This window comes from Hydra viridissima, unplaced genomic scaffold (genome assembly GCF_058129835.1).
Source record: "Hydra viridissima isolate aposymbiotic clone 2 unplaced genomic scaffold, HvirCarnegie_v1 scaffold_1, whole genome shotgun sequence".
In the NCBI taxonomy this organism is placed as follows: domain Eukaryota; kingdom Metazoa; phylum Cnidaria; class Hydrozoa; order Anthoathecata; family Hydridae; genus Hydra; species Hydra viridissima.
Window position 1 is genome coordinate 10,912,066 of NW_028324300.1, and position 19,036 is coordinate 10,931,101.

General features: G+C 29.6%; 1 protein-coding gene across 2 annotated transcripts; it reads left to right on the plus strand.

The window, feature by feature from the left end:
• The first annotated feature begins 327 nt into the window (after nucleotides 1–327).
• LOC145187308 (uncharacterized) lies at nucleotides 328–16,436 on the plus strand. Of its 2 annotated transcripts, XM_090085186.1 has the most exons (9): nucleotides 328–398; nucleotides 574–794; nucleotides 10,392–10,521; nucleotides 10,717–10,826; nucleotides 10,952–11,031; nucleotides 11,310–11,612; nucleotides 13,315–13,564; nucleotides 13,661–13,897; nucleotides 14,224–16,436. In XM_090085186.1, exons 2-9 carry the CDS (start codon nucleotides 644–646, stop codon nucleotides 16,260–16,262), a joined length of 3,300 nt encoding a protein of 1,099 aa, XP_089941312.1. In that variant the 5' UTR covers nucleotides 328–398; nucleotides 574–643; the 3' UTR covers nucleotides 16,263–16,436. The 2 variants fall into 2 exon arrangements, with proteins under 2 accessions (XP_089941312.1, XP_079919793.2); XM_080063667.2 differs by lacking the exon at nucleotides 328–398 and having other exon boundaries at nucleotides 576–794; nucleotides 10,955–11,031.
• Nucleotides 16,437–19,036: the final 2,600 nt, after the last annotated feature.

Here is a 19,036-nt window from a genome sequence, read left to right on the forward strand (position 1 = left end):
TGTATTTATGTATGTATGTATGTATGTATGTATGTATGTATGTATGTATGTATGTATGTATGTATGTATGTATGTATGTATGTATGTATGTATGTATGTATGTATGTATGTATGTATGTATGTAGTGTTTGTTTGTGTGTTTTTGTGTCTGTGTTTGTGTGTGTGCGTGTATTATAACAAAGGGTATGAATTATTCTAATAATCATCTTTAACATAAATTAATATATACTATAATTCATATACTAAAGCATAGAAACAGACAATGCTTTTTTAAAAAATATCTTACAACTGGTCCTAAAATATTCCGTTAGGGTATTTACCTAGGTATTTCTACAGTATTGTAATATTGTTGCAAGTAACCACAATCCGCATTTGAGGCGAAAAAGGCTACTTTACTGGTAATACTTTCATAACAGTTATTTAAAAAATAGTTCTCTAATTTTCTACTACATATAAGTAATAAAATTAGCATTATTATAAAAACGTTCATTAAGAAAAAAAACTTGAATTTAGTTTCGTTCGCCCATTTTACGAACTCATATTACCGTGATAATAATCATCATGAGTTTTTAGGAAAGCAAAACAAACCCGGCCGAGTTTGATAATTTGCGCCTGCGCAAAAAGTCCAGATGGAAGTGAAAACATGGCTACGTTTAACGCTAAATCTTTCGAAAAGAAACTAAAGACATTAGATACTAGTCAAACAGGAATACAAACATTATCACTGTGGATATTACATCATAAACATCATGCCAAAATAATAACTTCAGTTTGGAGTGATCTTATTGGCCGAGGTAGGAATTACTTAACCCTCAGATATCTTGTAGATTGATTTTCTTGGTGTTATCCATTACATTTGTAACTTTACCAAATAGGTATTGCAGCTACAAAATAAAATATGCTGCGAATACATCTATTTTTTCTATACGTTTATTCTTAAAACAAGCTGTCTGATATGCAGTTAGGCTGTAAAACGTACTTTCATTGTTTAAGTGAAAGCACTTAAGCCGTCAAAACATTTTGTAAATCTTTATAACTGAACATAATCAGTAGACTTCTGCAACAAGAGAAATTGTAAACCTTTAAATAATTTTTTTTCTTTAATTGTAAAATATTTTTTTGCAGAAAAATTTTGTTACTGTAAAAGGACTTGTAATTATCAATACTTCATATTTATAAAGTTACTTTTATCAAAAGTAACCTTACAAATATAAAGTATCAATAACGACAAGTAAATTTAAATTACTTGATGGTATTATAAAAGAAAACTTTTTGTTTCTTGTTAGGCAAATAATGAATTTCTCTGTAAATACATTTTCATTTTTCTTTGAATAAATAAAACATAATTTACATGTATAGAAATTATTTAAAATGGTTGTCAAAACTCTTATTTTTCCTTTTAATCAAAACAAAGATAAAAATTTTTATTTTTGTTATTATAAGGTTTTTTGAATTAAATTCTATAGAAGAAAAAGTACAGAATTTTTAATTTACTTATTATATCACTGGTATTTACTCACACCCTGTAAAAATGACAACTAATACCAACTTCATGTCCCCTGGAAACCCCCTTTAGGGGTAAATAGTATATGAGTACAAGGTTCACCACAAGAAATTTCAAAATCAAATATGGCCATCCGAGCGAGATATTCACATTCAAAGTTTTTGATCCATAAATCTCATTTTTGCCATAAAGATATTGTCAAAACTTAACACATTTTTTCAGGTGCCAAAGAATGGCCTTCGAAGCTGCACATTACCATGAGCCATACCATGGGGGTCAATTTGATGGAAATGAATGCAAGAAGTTTTTGGAAAATTTTGATCTGTTGGAGTCTCTCGCCAATAGACAAAGTTCAAGAAGTGGTAAAGTTCACTGATGCATTTCAAACACTTCATGTTGTTGTATCAGTCTGTTTTGGAAACTATTAGGAAGCCAACTGCAATCAGAAGATTGAGGCATTCAAATATTTGTACCTAAGACTTCCAATAACTGTGACACCAAAATTTCATGCTCTTTTCCACAATGTTCCTCAGTTCTAGAAATAACTGCTCTTTGGGACTCTTTAGAGAACAAACAACCTAGGCAATGCATTCCATCTTTTCTAATCATTGGCAGCAGTTCAAGAGGGATCAGACTCATCCTGATTACAATCTTCAGCTTTTGCAATTTTTTGTGGACTTAAACAGTAAACATAAGTGAATTTATGTGGAATGAAATGGAAGCATCCGAAATTGTTCTTTATACATGCTGAAATGAATTGGCCAGAATGAAATTTTATTTGTTTTCTTTATTTGTCTGTTTCATTTTTAGCTTAAAATAAATGATATGGTTAAAACTGACACCCTAGTATATCCGCTCTGCCAAGTACATGATTGTGGTGTAAATGTTGTAAATAGTAGCTGTTTCTATAATAGCAATAAAGAGCTTCTCAATATAAAAAAAAAAATGTGTTTTGACAATATCTTTATGGCGGAAATTAGATTTATGGACCAAAAACTTTGAATGTGAATATCTCGCTCGGACAGCCATATTTGATTTTGAAATTTCTTGTGGTAAACCTTATACTCATATACTATTTATCCCTAAAGGGGGTTTCCAGGGGACATGAAGTTGGTATTAGTTGTCATTTTTACAGGGTGTGTACTGCATTACACATGTCTACTACTGTGCCTTGTTCAGAGCTTGTAACTGCTTAAGTCAGACATACAGCAGTGTGCAAAACTTTCTGGTCATTGACATTTTGTATTCTAATTTATTTTAAAAAAAGATTGATGACTTTTAATGATTATGAAATGTTAGTATGAGATAGGAAACTAAATAATATAGTAAAAGAACATTATTTATGCTTGTGATTGTATTAATTATTATATTTGTTACATTTACCTGGTCTTTAGTCTACAGTGTAAGTTGTCTAAGCATACTTATGTCTCCTTGATCACTGGCTTTTTTAATATCCCTTTATAGTGTTAACCTTGATATTATTTAGTGTTTAGCTGCACCTTTGTCCTTTAGTGTTTAGCATACACTTGCATTACATTAGCATTACAAAACACTTACATTAGTATTACATTAGTATTACAAAACACATACATTAGCATTACAAAACACTTGTGGCTAAAGTTAAAAAGAAGCAGGGCTTTCTAAACTAGTGGCAAGCTAATAGACTGCACAAAAACAACTAAAATTTCTCACCATGACAAGTTTAAATGATGCATAAATGTAATAAAATTTACAGCTTACAAGTTGCTTCATTCAACAAAAAGTAATTTAGCAAACACACAACATGGAAATTTTTAACAAACATGCCATTTTTGAAAATTAAGTTAGTTTAAAAAAAATCTTTTTTCTCACTTGAATCACTTTTTCATTAGTAGATCCCTGTTTACACAAAAACATTTTCCAGGTGACTGCACCAACACTGCATATTTGTTAAAATAAATAAGGCTGCCCATATTAGGAAGGCCCATAATTTAATACTTAACCCTAATGTTGTGATTTTTTATACTTTATTTCTTTTAAAATTTTTTAAATGTTTCCCCTATTTTCTTAGTTTAGAATATCTAATGTTTATAATTAGTTTGAAATATAAAAGTGACACAAAAAACTGTATCTGGCTGGTAAATTATAGCTGTTAGCTAACGATGCAATAAAATTTTTATGATTTTTAAGTAGAGTTTAAAAACACATGACAGTAAGACATCACATAACATAACTGGTCTACTGTCACATTTATAAACAGTTTGAATTTCTTAATATTTACTTTTAAATAAACTTACATAATGATTAGTTGCAGTGCTTTTAATAAAACACCTTAAAATTTTGACAGTTTAATGTCACTAACTCTTCTGCCTTTTCTAATTTAAAAGTCAATTATATATATATATATATATATATATATATATATATATATATATATATATATATATATATATATATATATATATATGCATTTAATATTGCTCCATCTTGTAACTTTAACTTAAGTTTATTGAAAAAAATTGCATCTTATCAGTAATCCAATTATTCTAATCTTTTAAAATAAAAAATGATCCTCTAGTCTTTTTCCACTTGTGTGGTTATTAAGCCTTTGGGCCATACATCAATAATAAAATTTTGAAAATATAGTTCACAACATGACAAAACATACTTTTCTTTTTTCAGGAGAAAAACAGAAAAACATCTGTTAATTTTTTCATTCATTCAAACAATTAAGAAAAATGTTTACGGCGATCTTCTACTTGGCTTATTAAGTAAATTTTTTGAGATCGCCCGTTTTTTATCATTCGGTCTTATTTTTATAAAGTTTTTCATTCCGTAATTTCAAGGCCTTCTTAAACAGGCTGCAACAGCTCATTTTCTGTAAAATTAGCAAAGGCCGACTTTTTTTACCGTTAAAATTATTTTTTATCCTTGCTTTTGTAAACAAACTTCAGAAACAAGCAAAGAGCTTTATTATGACAAAACATTTTGATTAAATTTCGGAAGCAAATATTGTAGGAATTTTTTTTATGTTTATAAATAAGTTAATTGAAATAAAAATTTAAAGAGTTTAGCTAAAAATGACTAAATCTCATTTTTATAACTATGTTTATTTTAGCCGTTTAACACTTGTAATACAAATAATAAGTTTTTTAATGAAAAAAAAATATGTTAACTTTATTTTATTGAAATTATTCTGAATTTTTTAGCTCAAAGTATTTTATTTTAAAGTTGAAAGTTTTGCTTGTTTTATTAAACATTCCTTCCCAAAATCTTCAGAGTGTTTTTTACAATAATTGTTTTAAAAAATGTTTGCCAAAATGCAGCAAACTTTTTTAACGCTTCGAACAAGCAATTGAAATTTACTATTGCAGTTAGTAAAAATGTCAATTAATCCTCTCTTGCACAGCAATAGTGAAACTTTATTCACAAGTGTCACTTCAAATATAAAAAAACAATAAATAACAAAGTAGACTAAATTGTCAGAAGGTTCTCTTAGTCTTCCCCTATTCAAAGAACTAATCAAAGTTCCATATTCTTGAAACATATCAAAGGTGTCTGTTTCTTCTAAAATTGAATGTAATTCTGGAAGTTTGTAAGCAATAAAACCTGAAATATATTAAAGCCCTTGTTTGCATTCATTTGGCAATTGAACCTCACAATTTTCACATATTGACATATGAAACTCCACATTAAGTTCACAGTTATCATAGTGGTGGCGAGCAAAAGGAAATATCATAAAATCAAGCAACCTTCCAGTTTTGTCGATTCTAAATTTTTGATTAACATTTTGAAAAATTATCAGATGTGCCACCTGACCCTTGCTGATATTTCCTAAACTGTTTTTCTAGTGCATCTAATTGCATATGTCCTAGCAATACATAAGATGCACCATAATTCAACAAATACTTGGCATAGCTTGCTAATCTTTTAGAAATTTTTTGCAAAGCACTTGCAGTAACCATTGTTAACTTTTTCTCTCTTGATTTTGAATTTACGCATTTCAAATTTTTCTCTAAGAAATCTATTTGCCAATCATTGACTGAAGTAATAGGCTTTCTTCGAATATCATTTAATCTAATATCTAGACCTTTTGATTTACTGTTGACAATAAGCCATCACTTGACAACTGTTTCAATAAAAAGTGCAGTATCTTTAGCTTCAGGAACTTTTACACGTAATGTTGCAACTGTTTCATCACAAAAAACTTTGAAAACTAATCCAAAATTTTGTCATTCAATTGGTTTTGGTGACTTAATGCATATTATAACTTGCTCGAATCTGTTTCATTATTAATAACATATCTAACAGCATTCTCCAGTTGAGAATAATATTTAATAATTCCTTTGTTTTAAAAAGAAAATAAATATCTCCAGAATCTTCTAAAGTTATCTATATTAAAAACTTAGGTTTTGGTCCACAATTTTCATATGATATTAAAGATGTATTTTTTTCTTTTTCAACAAAATAAATTTTTTCTTTACAGTTATTTATCATTGACTTCAAGTTTTTTACAATTGAATTAAATTGAATAGCATCCATTTTTTTGAAGTTTTTGAACTCATCAAGTAAACTATTTCGTTCAGGGCACATTAACCCAGTGATATCTCTTTTTCTAAACTCTATTGGAATACAAGACACTGGTATAACTTTAAAGACTGATGGAGGACGCACTGGAACAAAACTACTACCTTTGAATTTTTTTAATTCTGCATCTTTAGGCTAGTGCTGAGCACAAATTTGCTTATAATCTGTAAACACAAAGTTGCATTTAGAAGTTTTTTAATCCATAACTCGCAACCCTCGGATTCACAGTTAAAGGCATACCAATTTTATCTTCACCATTTTTTGAAACACGTTCAAACATTGACTGACCATTTCCTGACTCTAAATCATTGCAAAAACAATCAAACTGATCACTTTCAGTTATAATTTTCCGGAATTTACTATAGCCTTTATTGCATTTATAGGACCCTGAATAAAATTCTTCAACAGATACTCCAATATTTACTACACTATCCCATAATAACTTTTTCATCTAAACAAGAAGAACAATTAATTACTATTAGTAACTAATTCCAGTTATACTATTACAGCTTGAAGAGCCATAACCTTATTTTCTCTTCACTTTCTTTAAAATTATAGAAAATAATTTCATTTTTGTATACTTCGTTTACGATTTGAGTCTGATCATTTTCTGGCGATATCAGAAATTTACTTCAGATTAAAGAAAGAAACAGTAAAAACACCAAGTTTTATAAAACGAAACAAAATACAGAAAGAAATTATTTTGCTATTTATTTAAACAAAATACAGACAATTATTTCTCTTAAGTTAAATAATTTTGCAGACCTGGAATCTTGTGAGGCATTCGGCTAAAAATGTTCTAAAGAAAGACTGATTTTTTAAATAGTAAATTCTCCATAACAAAAATAACAAACCTTTCTCTTTTTACTTTTCTTAATAAAACAGGTCTTATTTTTCCTAATTGTCAAAAAAAAAAAATCAAAATTCCTTAGTTCCTTCGTGTGTATTTTTAGATGCCCCCTAACGTCAATAATCTTAAAAGTGAATTTTATTTCCATGGTTTTGATAAAACAACATTTTATTTTTTTTTTGAAAACAAAAGAACAACGTTCTGACTGTATAACGCACAAGTTTATATTTACAAAGTAAGGTGAATTCGCATTGTATATAACATTTTAAATAGGTTACATGGAGTTGTTTCACTATTTGGTAATTTCCAGATCCACGGATATTTGGGAAATCTGTATACGAAAGATCGCCGTGGTTTGACTTGATTTGTCATGTTGTGAACACAATTAGTGTATTATCTTAAATATATTGTCATTCTTGACTACTATTTTATAAATAGTGCCCTTTCATCTCTTCAGTTTTTTTCAGTTCATCTCTTCCTCTCCGAGTTTACTTGGCCGAGCTCATCAGAATGTAATTTAAAAAATTAAAAAACAAAAATAATTTGCCATTCTAATGAGCTTTTTCCCATCAATTCAATTATATTTAATTATATTTATATTAATATGTAAATGTGATATATAAATATAATTAAATGGGCAATTCCATGGTGCCGGATGTAATGTATATTGATCTTTATGAATTAAAACATATCTGTTATGTGTTACTATTTCCCTATCTTTTTCAGCAAAATGACCTATTAATATAAAAAATAATAATTTCTAAATTTTTGATTGGATTGGTGTATATAATTGGAAAGGGTGACCTTTAGTTTGCTAGTGCTGGATTTAATTCAAAAAATCATTCATTTAAATGTTTTTTTGTTTCATCATAAAATTTCTCTAAATCTATCAGGTGCTAGAAGTTGAAAAAATCTAATAAGGCAATCATGAGTAGTTCTATTAATCGTAGCTTTGCAATCATTTTGGTGCCAGATGTAACATTTGGTGATAGATGTTGCTTTTATCTGATAAAAATCTGCTAATAATCAATTTTTACATATATGTAATGCAATTTTAGTACAATGCAAGCATATACAAACTGAAATTACCTGCAAAGTGATGAACAGAGCTTTCCATCTTAACCAATGTCAGTATTTTTTCTATATCAGAAGAAGGATGTGATAAAATATTGCTTTGTTGCATTCATTTAACCTGCCACCCAGAATCAATTCCAGCAAGTTCACTTCTTTGGATGACCAAACCAACATAAAACCTTTTTAATACAGACTTAGAACAGTTTTGATACAGACTCCAATTGCACAATTACATAATCACCTTCTTTTATGTTGCTAGCTCCTACTTCCACATGACCACATAAATACTTCCACATAAATCAGCATTCCAGTAAACCTGACAAAATGAATCATAATAATGGTATAACTATCAAAATATAGACAAAATTGCATACAAAAAAAAATTATTTAACTGAATAAACCTGATGGTATTCTTGATTGAGTGGCACGGTATGAGTATCAATGTCTTTCTTCAGATGATATGTAATAAAACTCGTGATGCATCTGACACTTGTCCGATTTTTATGACAAACATTTTAATTAGGATAACACAATGCATAGATTGCGTTTGAGACACTGACAATTCCATCCCAAAGAATATCAGTTGTGTCATTCATTTCATAAAAAAAGGGAAAGATGCCTTCCACAGAAATTTCTTTTCGAACTTTAGCGAATAAATTTAAGATAAATGCTTCCACTATTCAAAGAGTGAAGAAAAATTTTGGCTATAAAAAGAAAGAAGTTTCTCATTCTAAAGAAAAGCAAGAAAATTTTGCATATTGTTGTTCAAAGCTGCTCTATAAAAAACTGTGCTAAAATATCTTGTTTAATTATTGATGATGAAACTTATTGTGCTGCATATTTCTGATCTCTTTCAGGAAACTGAATTCCAAAATGAATTGGAATGCAAAAATTCACTAAAAAAATTTTTTTTACTAAAGCAATTTGTGAATGTGGTAAAAGAAGCTCTTATTTTGTGACTATCTTTTGCCATTTTTAAGATCTCATACAGGTAATCTGTTATTTTGGACCGATTTAGCATCATGTAGCTACTCTGGGACAACTTTAAACTGGCTTAGAGAACATAAAGGTTTCATTGAAAAACACTGTAATCCACCAAGTTGTTCCAATTGAAAAGAGGGCTATTGTTAAAAGAAAACTGAGATTCAATGTAAAAGAAGCTAAAAACATCCAAGACTTCAAAAATAAAAGGAATAAAACTACCAAGAAAGTCCAGCTGAAGACTGTGTCAAAGCTGATATCAAGTGTAAAACACAAAGTGGTATTCTCACATACACAATTTCATAAGCCTAAGTGAAATTTAAGAAGAATATTATATGTACTTTCAAAATATATATAACATTCAATATTGAAATACAATAGTTAAACAAATATCCTTTAAAATATTCTCGTAGATTTTTTCTGGTGCCTGTCTTACTTCTCTTTATTACAATAAAAATAGGAAATAAGGAAATTTGAAAAATTTGGAAAATTTGAAAATAAGAATATGTATGTATGTATGTATGTATGTATGTATGTATGTATGTATGTATGTATGTATGTATGTATGTATGTATGTGTGTGTGTGTATATGTATATGTGTATATATATATATATATGTATATGTGTGTGTGTATATATATATATATATATATATATATATATATATATATATATATATATATATATATATATATATATATATATATATATATATATATATATATATATATATATATATATATATATATATGTAAAGACAGGGACATGATTTTTTCAAGTGATGCAGAAAAGATTAATGTTGATTAAAATCTTAAACAAGAAATATTTTAAACAAATTGAATGGATCAGAGGGAGATGAATGATATATCAAAGCCAAAATGGTTTTCACTAAAAATAATGATAATAAAAATGTTTTCTCAGAATTCACAAAACATCAAAAGTATTTATAACAACAGATCTTGATAATCTATACTTAAATAAGTTTTCTTTCCACAGCTTATCTTTTGTAACTCAAATTTGGTTTAAATTTGCATGAAATGTTTTTTATATTTTTTTTAATAAAAATTTGTGGTGTTGAATATAATAGGAATGGCCTCTTGCCACTTCTAATAGTTTTATAGCAATACTCAAAGTTTTTTTTTATTGTATACTATATGTATATTATATTTACTATGTGTTATTTATAATATATTATAGTTTTTTATTATTTTCAATCATTAACTATATTTATTAATAGATCTAACTTATATTGATTATCAACTACACTCAAGAAGGTATTTAATGAAGCCAGTTTTTAAAAGATAAAAAAATTGTAGAGATACTCAAAAAAGCTTGGTTGCCATTTTAAAAAGTTTTTATAACTTACTAAAACTGAAAATCTCATGAATATTAAGTTAAAGGTATTTGTTATTTTAGTACTTAAGCCGGAGAGAAGACTTGCATTATTTTACTTGGCTAATGATGTTGTTCAAAATGGTAAGCGTAAAGCAAAAGATCTTGTTGAAATGTTTGGAAAAGCATTTATGGACTCCATGCCTTTACTTAGGTAAATATCTTCACCTAGGTAGTGAAGCTTATAAAAAATTCTTTTTTATATCATAAATGATGTTCTATCTTTTGATATTTTGATATATTTGTTTGCTTATATATATATATATATATATATATATATATATATATATATATATATATATATATATATATATATATATATATACTTTTTTTTTTTTGTTTAAAATAGTGACACAAAGATCAAAGCACAGGTTGAACGGGTGTTTAATATTTGGAGTGAGCGTGCTATCTTTGAACCTGATGTTATCAATAAATATAAGGAAATGCTTAACAAAGCTGGTATATTAGATAATCTAAATTATTTTTATTTAATGGCGTTTTTATGTGCAGTTACAATAAGTAGTTAAGTCTAGATTCAACTTTCACATAATAAATAGCTGTACTATTTTAACTTATAATTAAAGTAGAAGATGAAGTGAAACAAGATAAAAAAGTGGAAGAGGAAATAAAGAAGCCAAAGAAGCCTGTACCCCCTGACTTCAAAGTAAGTTAGTAGAATTAAAAGCTATCTCTCTTATAAAGTTTTTTATATTTATATTTTTTATTTAAACTTGATTTAGATTTTTAGTAGTTTTCTCTGTAAAGTTAATTCATTACTATATCATGTTAAAAATATTTGTAGCAGTATTCAAAAATAACAAGAAAAGGATTTGCATCAGAAAAGCTTCTAATACATGTATTATTCATTTGTACATGTAGATCTGTGTTTGCTGGGTGTCTATATGCAATAATTTAAATCTGGATTTTATGTTTTCATTTTAGGTTGCTAAGTTACTGGTGTCTATTAAAAAAACAACAAGTTTGGATAATGATATTTTGCGTAAATCAAAGTTACTTGAAAATCTAGCTATTGATGCTTCAAGTTTCGACTCAGTAAAACATGTTAAAGGACGTTCTAGTGTTGACAAATTCTACAAGCAATTTGAAGAATCCAAAGTTGTTTTGGATGACTATTGTCATCTTCTGAGGAGATGTGTAAAAGATAAAAGTGCACTTTCTGTAACTTTATCAGCTGGAGAAGCATATTATGAAGCTGCTCAAGATGAAGCCAAAGTAATTGTAAATGTAAGTGAAATGCTGTTCTCAGTTTGTTATGTGTAAATTCTTTTATCTTGATTAATTCAAATCAAAAACATGCACTTTGATTTACTATTTGCATATCTTATTTTAAAAAATCTTCCTATTTTAAGTAGGGTAAGGTTGCTAATATTGTACCGATACCTATATTGTACTTTTAACATAACTCGTTATTTTTACAACCCACAAAAAAATTTTTAACTTATTTTTTATCTTTGCTGAATGAAATTAAGTAGTCAACTGTTTTTTTTTGTCATCCAACTTCATTAAGCCCAGAATAAGCTCTTGTTAGTTTGTTATTGAAGATTTCTTATTTTAGGTTTTTATGGGTAAGCGTATTTCACTAAAAAAAGTAGAAGATATGATTTGTTCGGTGTACTTATGTTAATGCATAATTTATCTAAATTTAAAATAAATACTTAGAATTTAAAAAATCTTACTTTTAGCTGTCAAATTTTTTAATCAACTGAATGTTAGATTAGTTGTGTAAATTGTTCCTCAAGGCATGTCCTATATTGTACCGACGCAACCATTCTGACCGTTAAAAAAAATGCGTGTAAAGTTTAACAAAACCCTTTTGAGATTTCAATTAGAGAAATATCCATACTTACAGTACAAACTTCACCACTTAAACAAAAAAATAAAAATTTTAGTATTACTCTTGTATTGACAAGCAGTCCTTAAAAAGATGCACTCTAGTTCAGTTTTACCAATATGTCAAGGCTGGTGTCATTATGGCTGTGCAGGTGTTAATCAAAAACAGACACAATATGTCTGAAACTTTTGCCAAAAATAATGTTTTTATGTATTTTATTTTACAATATTTAGTGTGGTTGTTTTTAAAACAGATATAGTATATATTGTTTTACATTGTTTAGTATAACTTTCTTTAATACCTACCTTCCTCCTCTATTCTAATCTTAGCTAAGCCATTGGTAAACATACAATTTAAATAAAAATTGTACCATATGTGGTGAAACCTGTTTTCGGCATTTTCCAGAAGAAAAAAAAATTCAAGTTGCATAGAGTTTGTTAAATAAAAAACTTCATTTCATTATATTATGGGGAGTTAGGTGTTATGTTATGTTATATCAGAATATTTCCAATTGCTGATTCTATAAAAACCATTCCTTTTAATCAGTTCTTTAAATCCCTTAAATCTAAAATCATAAAATATTTGCAAAGCTGTAAAGTAATTGAAATCAAGAAAGTGGTACAATATTGGATTACAATGCTACAATTAAGGATCTAGTTTCCTTAATTGTACTCTTAGCGCTATTTTTTAAATTTGATTCTTCGAGACTTAACGCTTTTTAAATTTTGAGTTTTTTTAACATCTTTACAACAAACAATCCCTAAATTATGAAATCCTATTGAAAATCCATGTTTTCACTCAGTAGATTACCTACATTTTTTAGTTTTGTCTTAGGGGGTACAATATTGGCAACCTTACCCTATTGTTCATTTAATTAGTCTACAGAAATGTCTATTTAAATGAATTTTTTAAGTTACAGCATGATCAGTCAAAACAAATTTAAAAACCAAAAGCAGAATTGATGTTTGGTGATGATCTGTGTTAAATAATTTATTGACCATCCTACAAATGATCTTTCAAAGAAATTTGAATAACTGAATTAATTTTATAAATTTTGATAAGTTTTCTAATTTGTTTTATTCTTGCTTTTTTAAGGCATATAAAACATTTGGAAATCGATTAAAGTCAATGAAAAAAAAATTAGAAGCCAAAATAAAGAAATTAGAGTCTTCAGATTCTAATTCTAGTTCTCAAAGTTTGCAGGTGTTGCAGCAAACAAATGCTTCTTTAAATGAAAGTGATTCTTCACAGACTTCTAAAGTTGAGCCAGTAACAAGTGATGAAAAAATACCTAAAAATAATACTAGTAACGCTAATGAAAGCAATATTGAAGATATGGATTTAGGTATATATTATTTTTTGCTTTTTATTAATTAAATGTCTATTTAACCACCTGCTACTTACTTAAACTGGAGTTAGTCACTGATTTTTTACGTTTTAGATAGTAATTCAGAAGACGAAGTTAACATTTCAGAAGCTTACAATCCAGAAACTGCGCCTCTTCACCAAACATCAAGTTTTCCTAAAGACTCTTTTTTAAACATGGAAACTATGAATGGAATGACATCTTTCTTGGATAGAACAGGATCTAATTCTGTTTTAGATTTATCATTGCAAAATACTTCCAAAGTCAAAGAAGATTTGCAAGCTGCGACAGCAACTCTTATTTCTTATACAGGTTTAATAATTGGTTTGATATCAGATCACATCCCTTAAAGGCAGCCATTTAAGTACCTTAAATAAACATTAGCATTTTTTTTGTCTAACTTGTAGAGCAAACAAAAGAATTTAATTCAAAGAGAAAGTAATGAAAGAAAGCCTTGCTTTTCATTAGGATTAAATTCTTAAAAAATAAAATTAAAAAAACCCTATTGGTTAAGAAACAGACTGTGTTATATTATTCTTAGGACTAAGTAATTGTTTTATCTTTTTTTTATTTTGACTTTTAAAATAAGTTACATGTTCAATACTATAACTTAGACGGTTCAGTTTTTAATTTTTTAGTCCCTCTATTACCTACCCCTGATTCTTCAAAAGAGCAGGATAAAGTTCAAGCAATTCAAACTACCAGCTTATCGAGCGTAACTACCTTTGGATTGATTCCATCAACTTCGAATTTCACAAACTCGACAATTAGTTTTCATCCAAATGTCTTTAACACTGTGTCAGAAGCAGATACACCTGTTACTCCTGTTCTTGACGAAGCTACATCAAAGCAGCATGTTGTAGGAAACGCTGAAAATAAGCCATTGCAAAATCTAATTGACTCGCTTTTTCCGATGCTTAGCAAAAGTTTACAAACAATCAAAGAAAAACAAGCAAGATCAGAAGAGATACAACATCCTTCTGTTAATGATGCTATAACTTTTGCACTGGGTGGAAACAGTGAGGAAGTTCCAAAAAAGAAAGGCCGTTTTGTACCCATAGTATCAGATTTAAGAGTCTCATCGCCTTTATCACTCACAAATCCTACAGGTTTGTCAGAAAATCAAACAGAATTAATAAATATTGCTGCTGGAATTACAAAATTTGACGATAATTTTTTGCCTGTGTCCAGTAGTTCGGAGAGTGCATCTTTAAGCAGTGGTCAAATTTCTTCATCATTGCTGAGGCAACATTCTAATGAGAATAAATCTAAAGATGAAGAAGAAAGATTGGATAAAAAAGAGAAGAAATCTAGACATAGTTCTGGTCGACATCGCTCTCACCGCGACGAACATAAACGCTCATCAAGTCGAAGTCCGTCTCGAAAGGTTTCTCACAAGATTCGAGAAGGCAGTCGGAGTCCCAATCGAAGATCTTCTCATCGCTCATCTCGTGATTATCGAGATGAAAAGTTCACTGATCGACGACGCTCATCACGCAGATCTTCAAGTCCTCGGAGTAGACGTAAAGGTAGATCTCATCGTTCTTCATCTAAAGATAAAGAAGATAGAAAACGACGTTCTCCTGCCAACAAGCCTTACTATAATGATCGAAGGTCTCCTACACCTGAGATGGATGGCAGTTTGCGTGCCACCTACTCTGCAAACATTTCTCAAGGGCAATTTGAGCAAAGTATGCAAACTCAATCGTTTTCAATGGCCTCCAATGTTAGTCAGGCTCAACCAGGCGATCTGAAAAATAGTCAGGCTATAATCGTCAGTTCAGATCAGCCATCGTCTTCACAGCAAAGTAGTCATAGTTTAAATCCTACAATTAGCCTGAAGTCGTTAAATTCTATGCCAAATATGCCCGTTCCAGACATGTCTGTTTTTCTTCAGCTTGTAAACTCAGTACGTCCTGGTTTACCGTTGAATACAATACCTCCACCGAATTTGTCGTTTGATATAAATGGCACATCAATAATGAATCCTGGATTACAATTGAGCCACGCTAATTCTCTTCATATAATACAAACCAATTCTCAAGAAAATATTTTAAATCTGCACCCACTACCACATGGTGTCTTACCGTATCAAAATCATAATCTGTTATTGCAAAATCAATCGGGTCAGTTACAAGGGGAGTCATCACAGGAAATTAATATTGTGTCAAATAAACAAAACTCTCAGGATATAGACAATCCTCTTAAGGATCTCTCAGTATCTAGCTGTGCTAACTCAGTTGTTGACTATCGCGTATCCCATCAAATTAGTAACAGAGAAAGAGATAGCAACAAGATGTTTGGGCCTGGTAATCCGCCTCCTTTTCCTGGACCACCACCGGTGTTTGAAGGGATTCCTCCATCAATAGTGACTTCCAATTTTGATATACCTCCAAACTTTGAACATTTTACTCCAGACGGAATGCCACCCTTCGGTCTTCCATCGACTTTTGATACTTATCGTCCAAAGTTTGCTGAACCTGATCCTCTGCTGGAACAATTAGAGAAGAATAACCCCTTTCCTGGACCGCATCATCTTAGTTCATTACCACCACGATTTGCTAATAATAATAGTCCTATTTTTAGACCCAGATACAATAACCGCAACGGATCACCTAGGTTTCGACCGCGGTTTGAACATAGGTTGCCTTTTAACGGACGGCCTGCAATGCTGTAGTTATGACATTAAGGCATTTTATGGTGTTTTGTTTTTTTTATTGGTTTTTTTTGTCGTACTGTTTTTAAATTAGCTAAACTTCAAAAATCCGTTTAGCTTATATGATTACGGAGAATATGATTAGCGCCTTCTTAACTCGCGAGAAACTGATTTAAAAGAAAAAAACAGGCTGTAGACGGTAGTTTTTTTTTGTTTTTTTGTTTTAAGTTATCTAATATTATAAATATAATATTATTATCTTTAAATCGTTTTGAACAGTTTAGGTGGTCAAAAATCTTGCGGATCTTTAAAAGTAAATTATTTTAAAAATGGTCTGTATGAGTATGAGTTTATTAGAAATAACGCAAACAGATAGTTATTTGGAACAAGTTTAAAAGGAATCAATAATAAAAATATTTTTCAACTAAACAATTCTTTACAACTTCATGTTTCTAGTTAGTATTTTTTGTTGTTGTTGTTGTTTACTTCCGCTAAAAACAATGGAATCAGACAACATTTAAGCAAAAGAGGCATTTACTATTTTTAAGTAGAAGTTTAAAGGAACGTGAAAAAGAAGTTGTAAAAAAAAAAAGACCTTGTTTACATATAGCAATTAACGGGTGACTACTTATGAGACCACTAAAATAGTCAGCTTTCTAAACCAAAATATTAATTTTTATTCTGTAAAAAAGGCATGATGCAACAATTAGTACTATAACTCAAGTTGATGTCAACAAAGCAATATTATCGTAACTATAAATGGCATCTTTTTTTTTTTTTTTTTTTCTTTTTGCACAAGTTACTAATGAGCAGTTTCATGGATGTAACACGCCGGATGTAACACGCATTAAACTTTATCAGTTAAAACATCTGTTATGATTTACTATTTCCCTTTTTTTGTTGTTGTTGTTGTTGTTTTTTGTTGTTGTTTTTTTTTTTTTCAGCAAAATACGTGTCTATAAAAAATCCTTATCTCTAAATTTTCTATTCGGTTGGTGTATTTATTTACAGAGGGCGACCCTTAATTTGCTAGTGCCGGATGTAACTCGAAAGATTGTTTATTTAAGGGCTTTTTTATTTCATTTTAAAGTTCCTGTAAATCCATTGCGTGCTAGAAGTTTAAAAAATCTGAGTAAGGCAATCATAAGTAGTACTATTATTCACAAATTTGCAATCATCAGGCGATCTTTCTGTTTTTGTTTTATTTACTAAATGCAGATGGTGCCGGATGAGCATCTAGGTCTCGTTATTTTTTTATTCGAGACAAGACGATAATATCCGGGACACAATTTTTAAATTCCGAGACATAGTAATTGTCCTGATTTATAACTTTGTTCCAGGACAGTTTTTTCCTTTGTCTCGTTATTTTTTTCCGGGAAATTTATCGTCTTGTTACGCTCTTCCCAGTTCATTTCGTGAAAACAATTAATGCCGGAAGTGGCACTTTGGTGCCAGATGAAACATTTGGTGATAAATGTTGCTGTTATCTGATAAAAACCTGCTAAGAATCAATATTATATTGTTGAATTGTTATTTTAGTACAATGCAAACGTATACGAACTAAAATCGTCTGCAAAGTGATGAACAGAACGTTTCATCTTAACCAATGTCAGCATTTTATTTATGTCAGAAGGAGAGTATGATGAAATATGACTTTGTTGTGAATCTACAACTTGTATGAACATATTGCGATACTTCGACATACATTTAATCTGATACCCAGAATCAATTCCAGTAAGTTCATCTCTTTGCATAACCAAACCAATATAGAACCTTTTTAAACGTTGTTTTGATTCCAATAGCACAATTACATAATCGCCTTTTTTTAACCTTTACAGCTCCTACTTCTACATGACCACTGAAATCAGCATTCGGGTGAGCCTGACAAAATGAATCATAACAATGGCGTAGTCATCGAAATATAGACAACATTATATAAAAATGTTAAACAAACTGAAATAATGAGTAAAAGTGATTAAACTGAACAAACCTGATGATATTCCTGATTGAGTAGCACTGAATGGGTTTCAACGTCTTTCGTCAGATGGCATGTGATGAAACAACCCGGAGACGCATCTGGCATTTGTCCAACTTTTATGACAAACCATTTAATTGGGATAACACAATGTTCAAACTGGTTAACTGCTCCATCCGAAAATATATGCGCTGATGTAATGTCTGGGGAATGTTCTAAAACTTTTTGTAATACATAGTTCATGAATACAAATACGTTTTTCTTTTGTGTATGGAGTAATGTATTTGAGACGATGACACTCTCTTTTCCATCACCTGAATACCATGTACATACGAAGTGAAAATTGTGCGTTGTTGATGTGTCTAATGAGCACCCTGGATCTCATCCTGTTTAATAAAGCTATAATTTTTAGTAAAATCAAGCTGGATAACAGTTATTGAATCATATATGTTTTGTTTTGCTTGTTGAAATGCTAAAGCCTGTTTCCTTTAACATTTCGAAAACACTAAGCGTCCCAATAACCTTTGCCTTCTGATATCTATTACTATTAATAGGTATGAGAATAATGTAAAACAACCATTAAATATAGTTTTTCTTTTCGGTCTGATCACAAGCAATCTGGGTGAGAAAATCTGAAAACGATGCACTAAACTGAGAATGTAATTGTAGCACTGAAAGAAAAAGGTGGACATTCCCATGGTAAATACAATAGTATTGCCCTTTTCTTTCTTTGCTTGTCTCCACGTCAATACTCTTTCTGTCTCTTTCACTTTAAACCGTTTAATTTGAGCACTAATCGTTTTGAGCAAACGTTTATCTC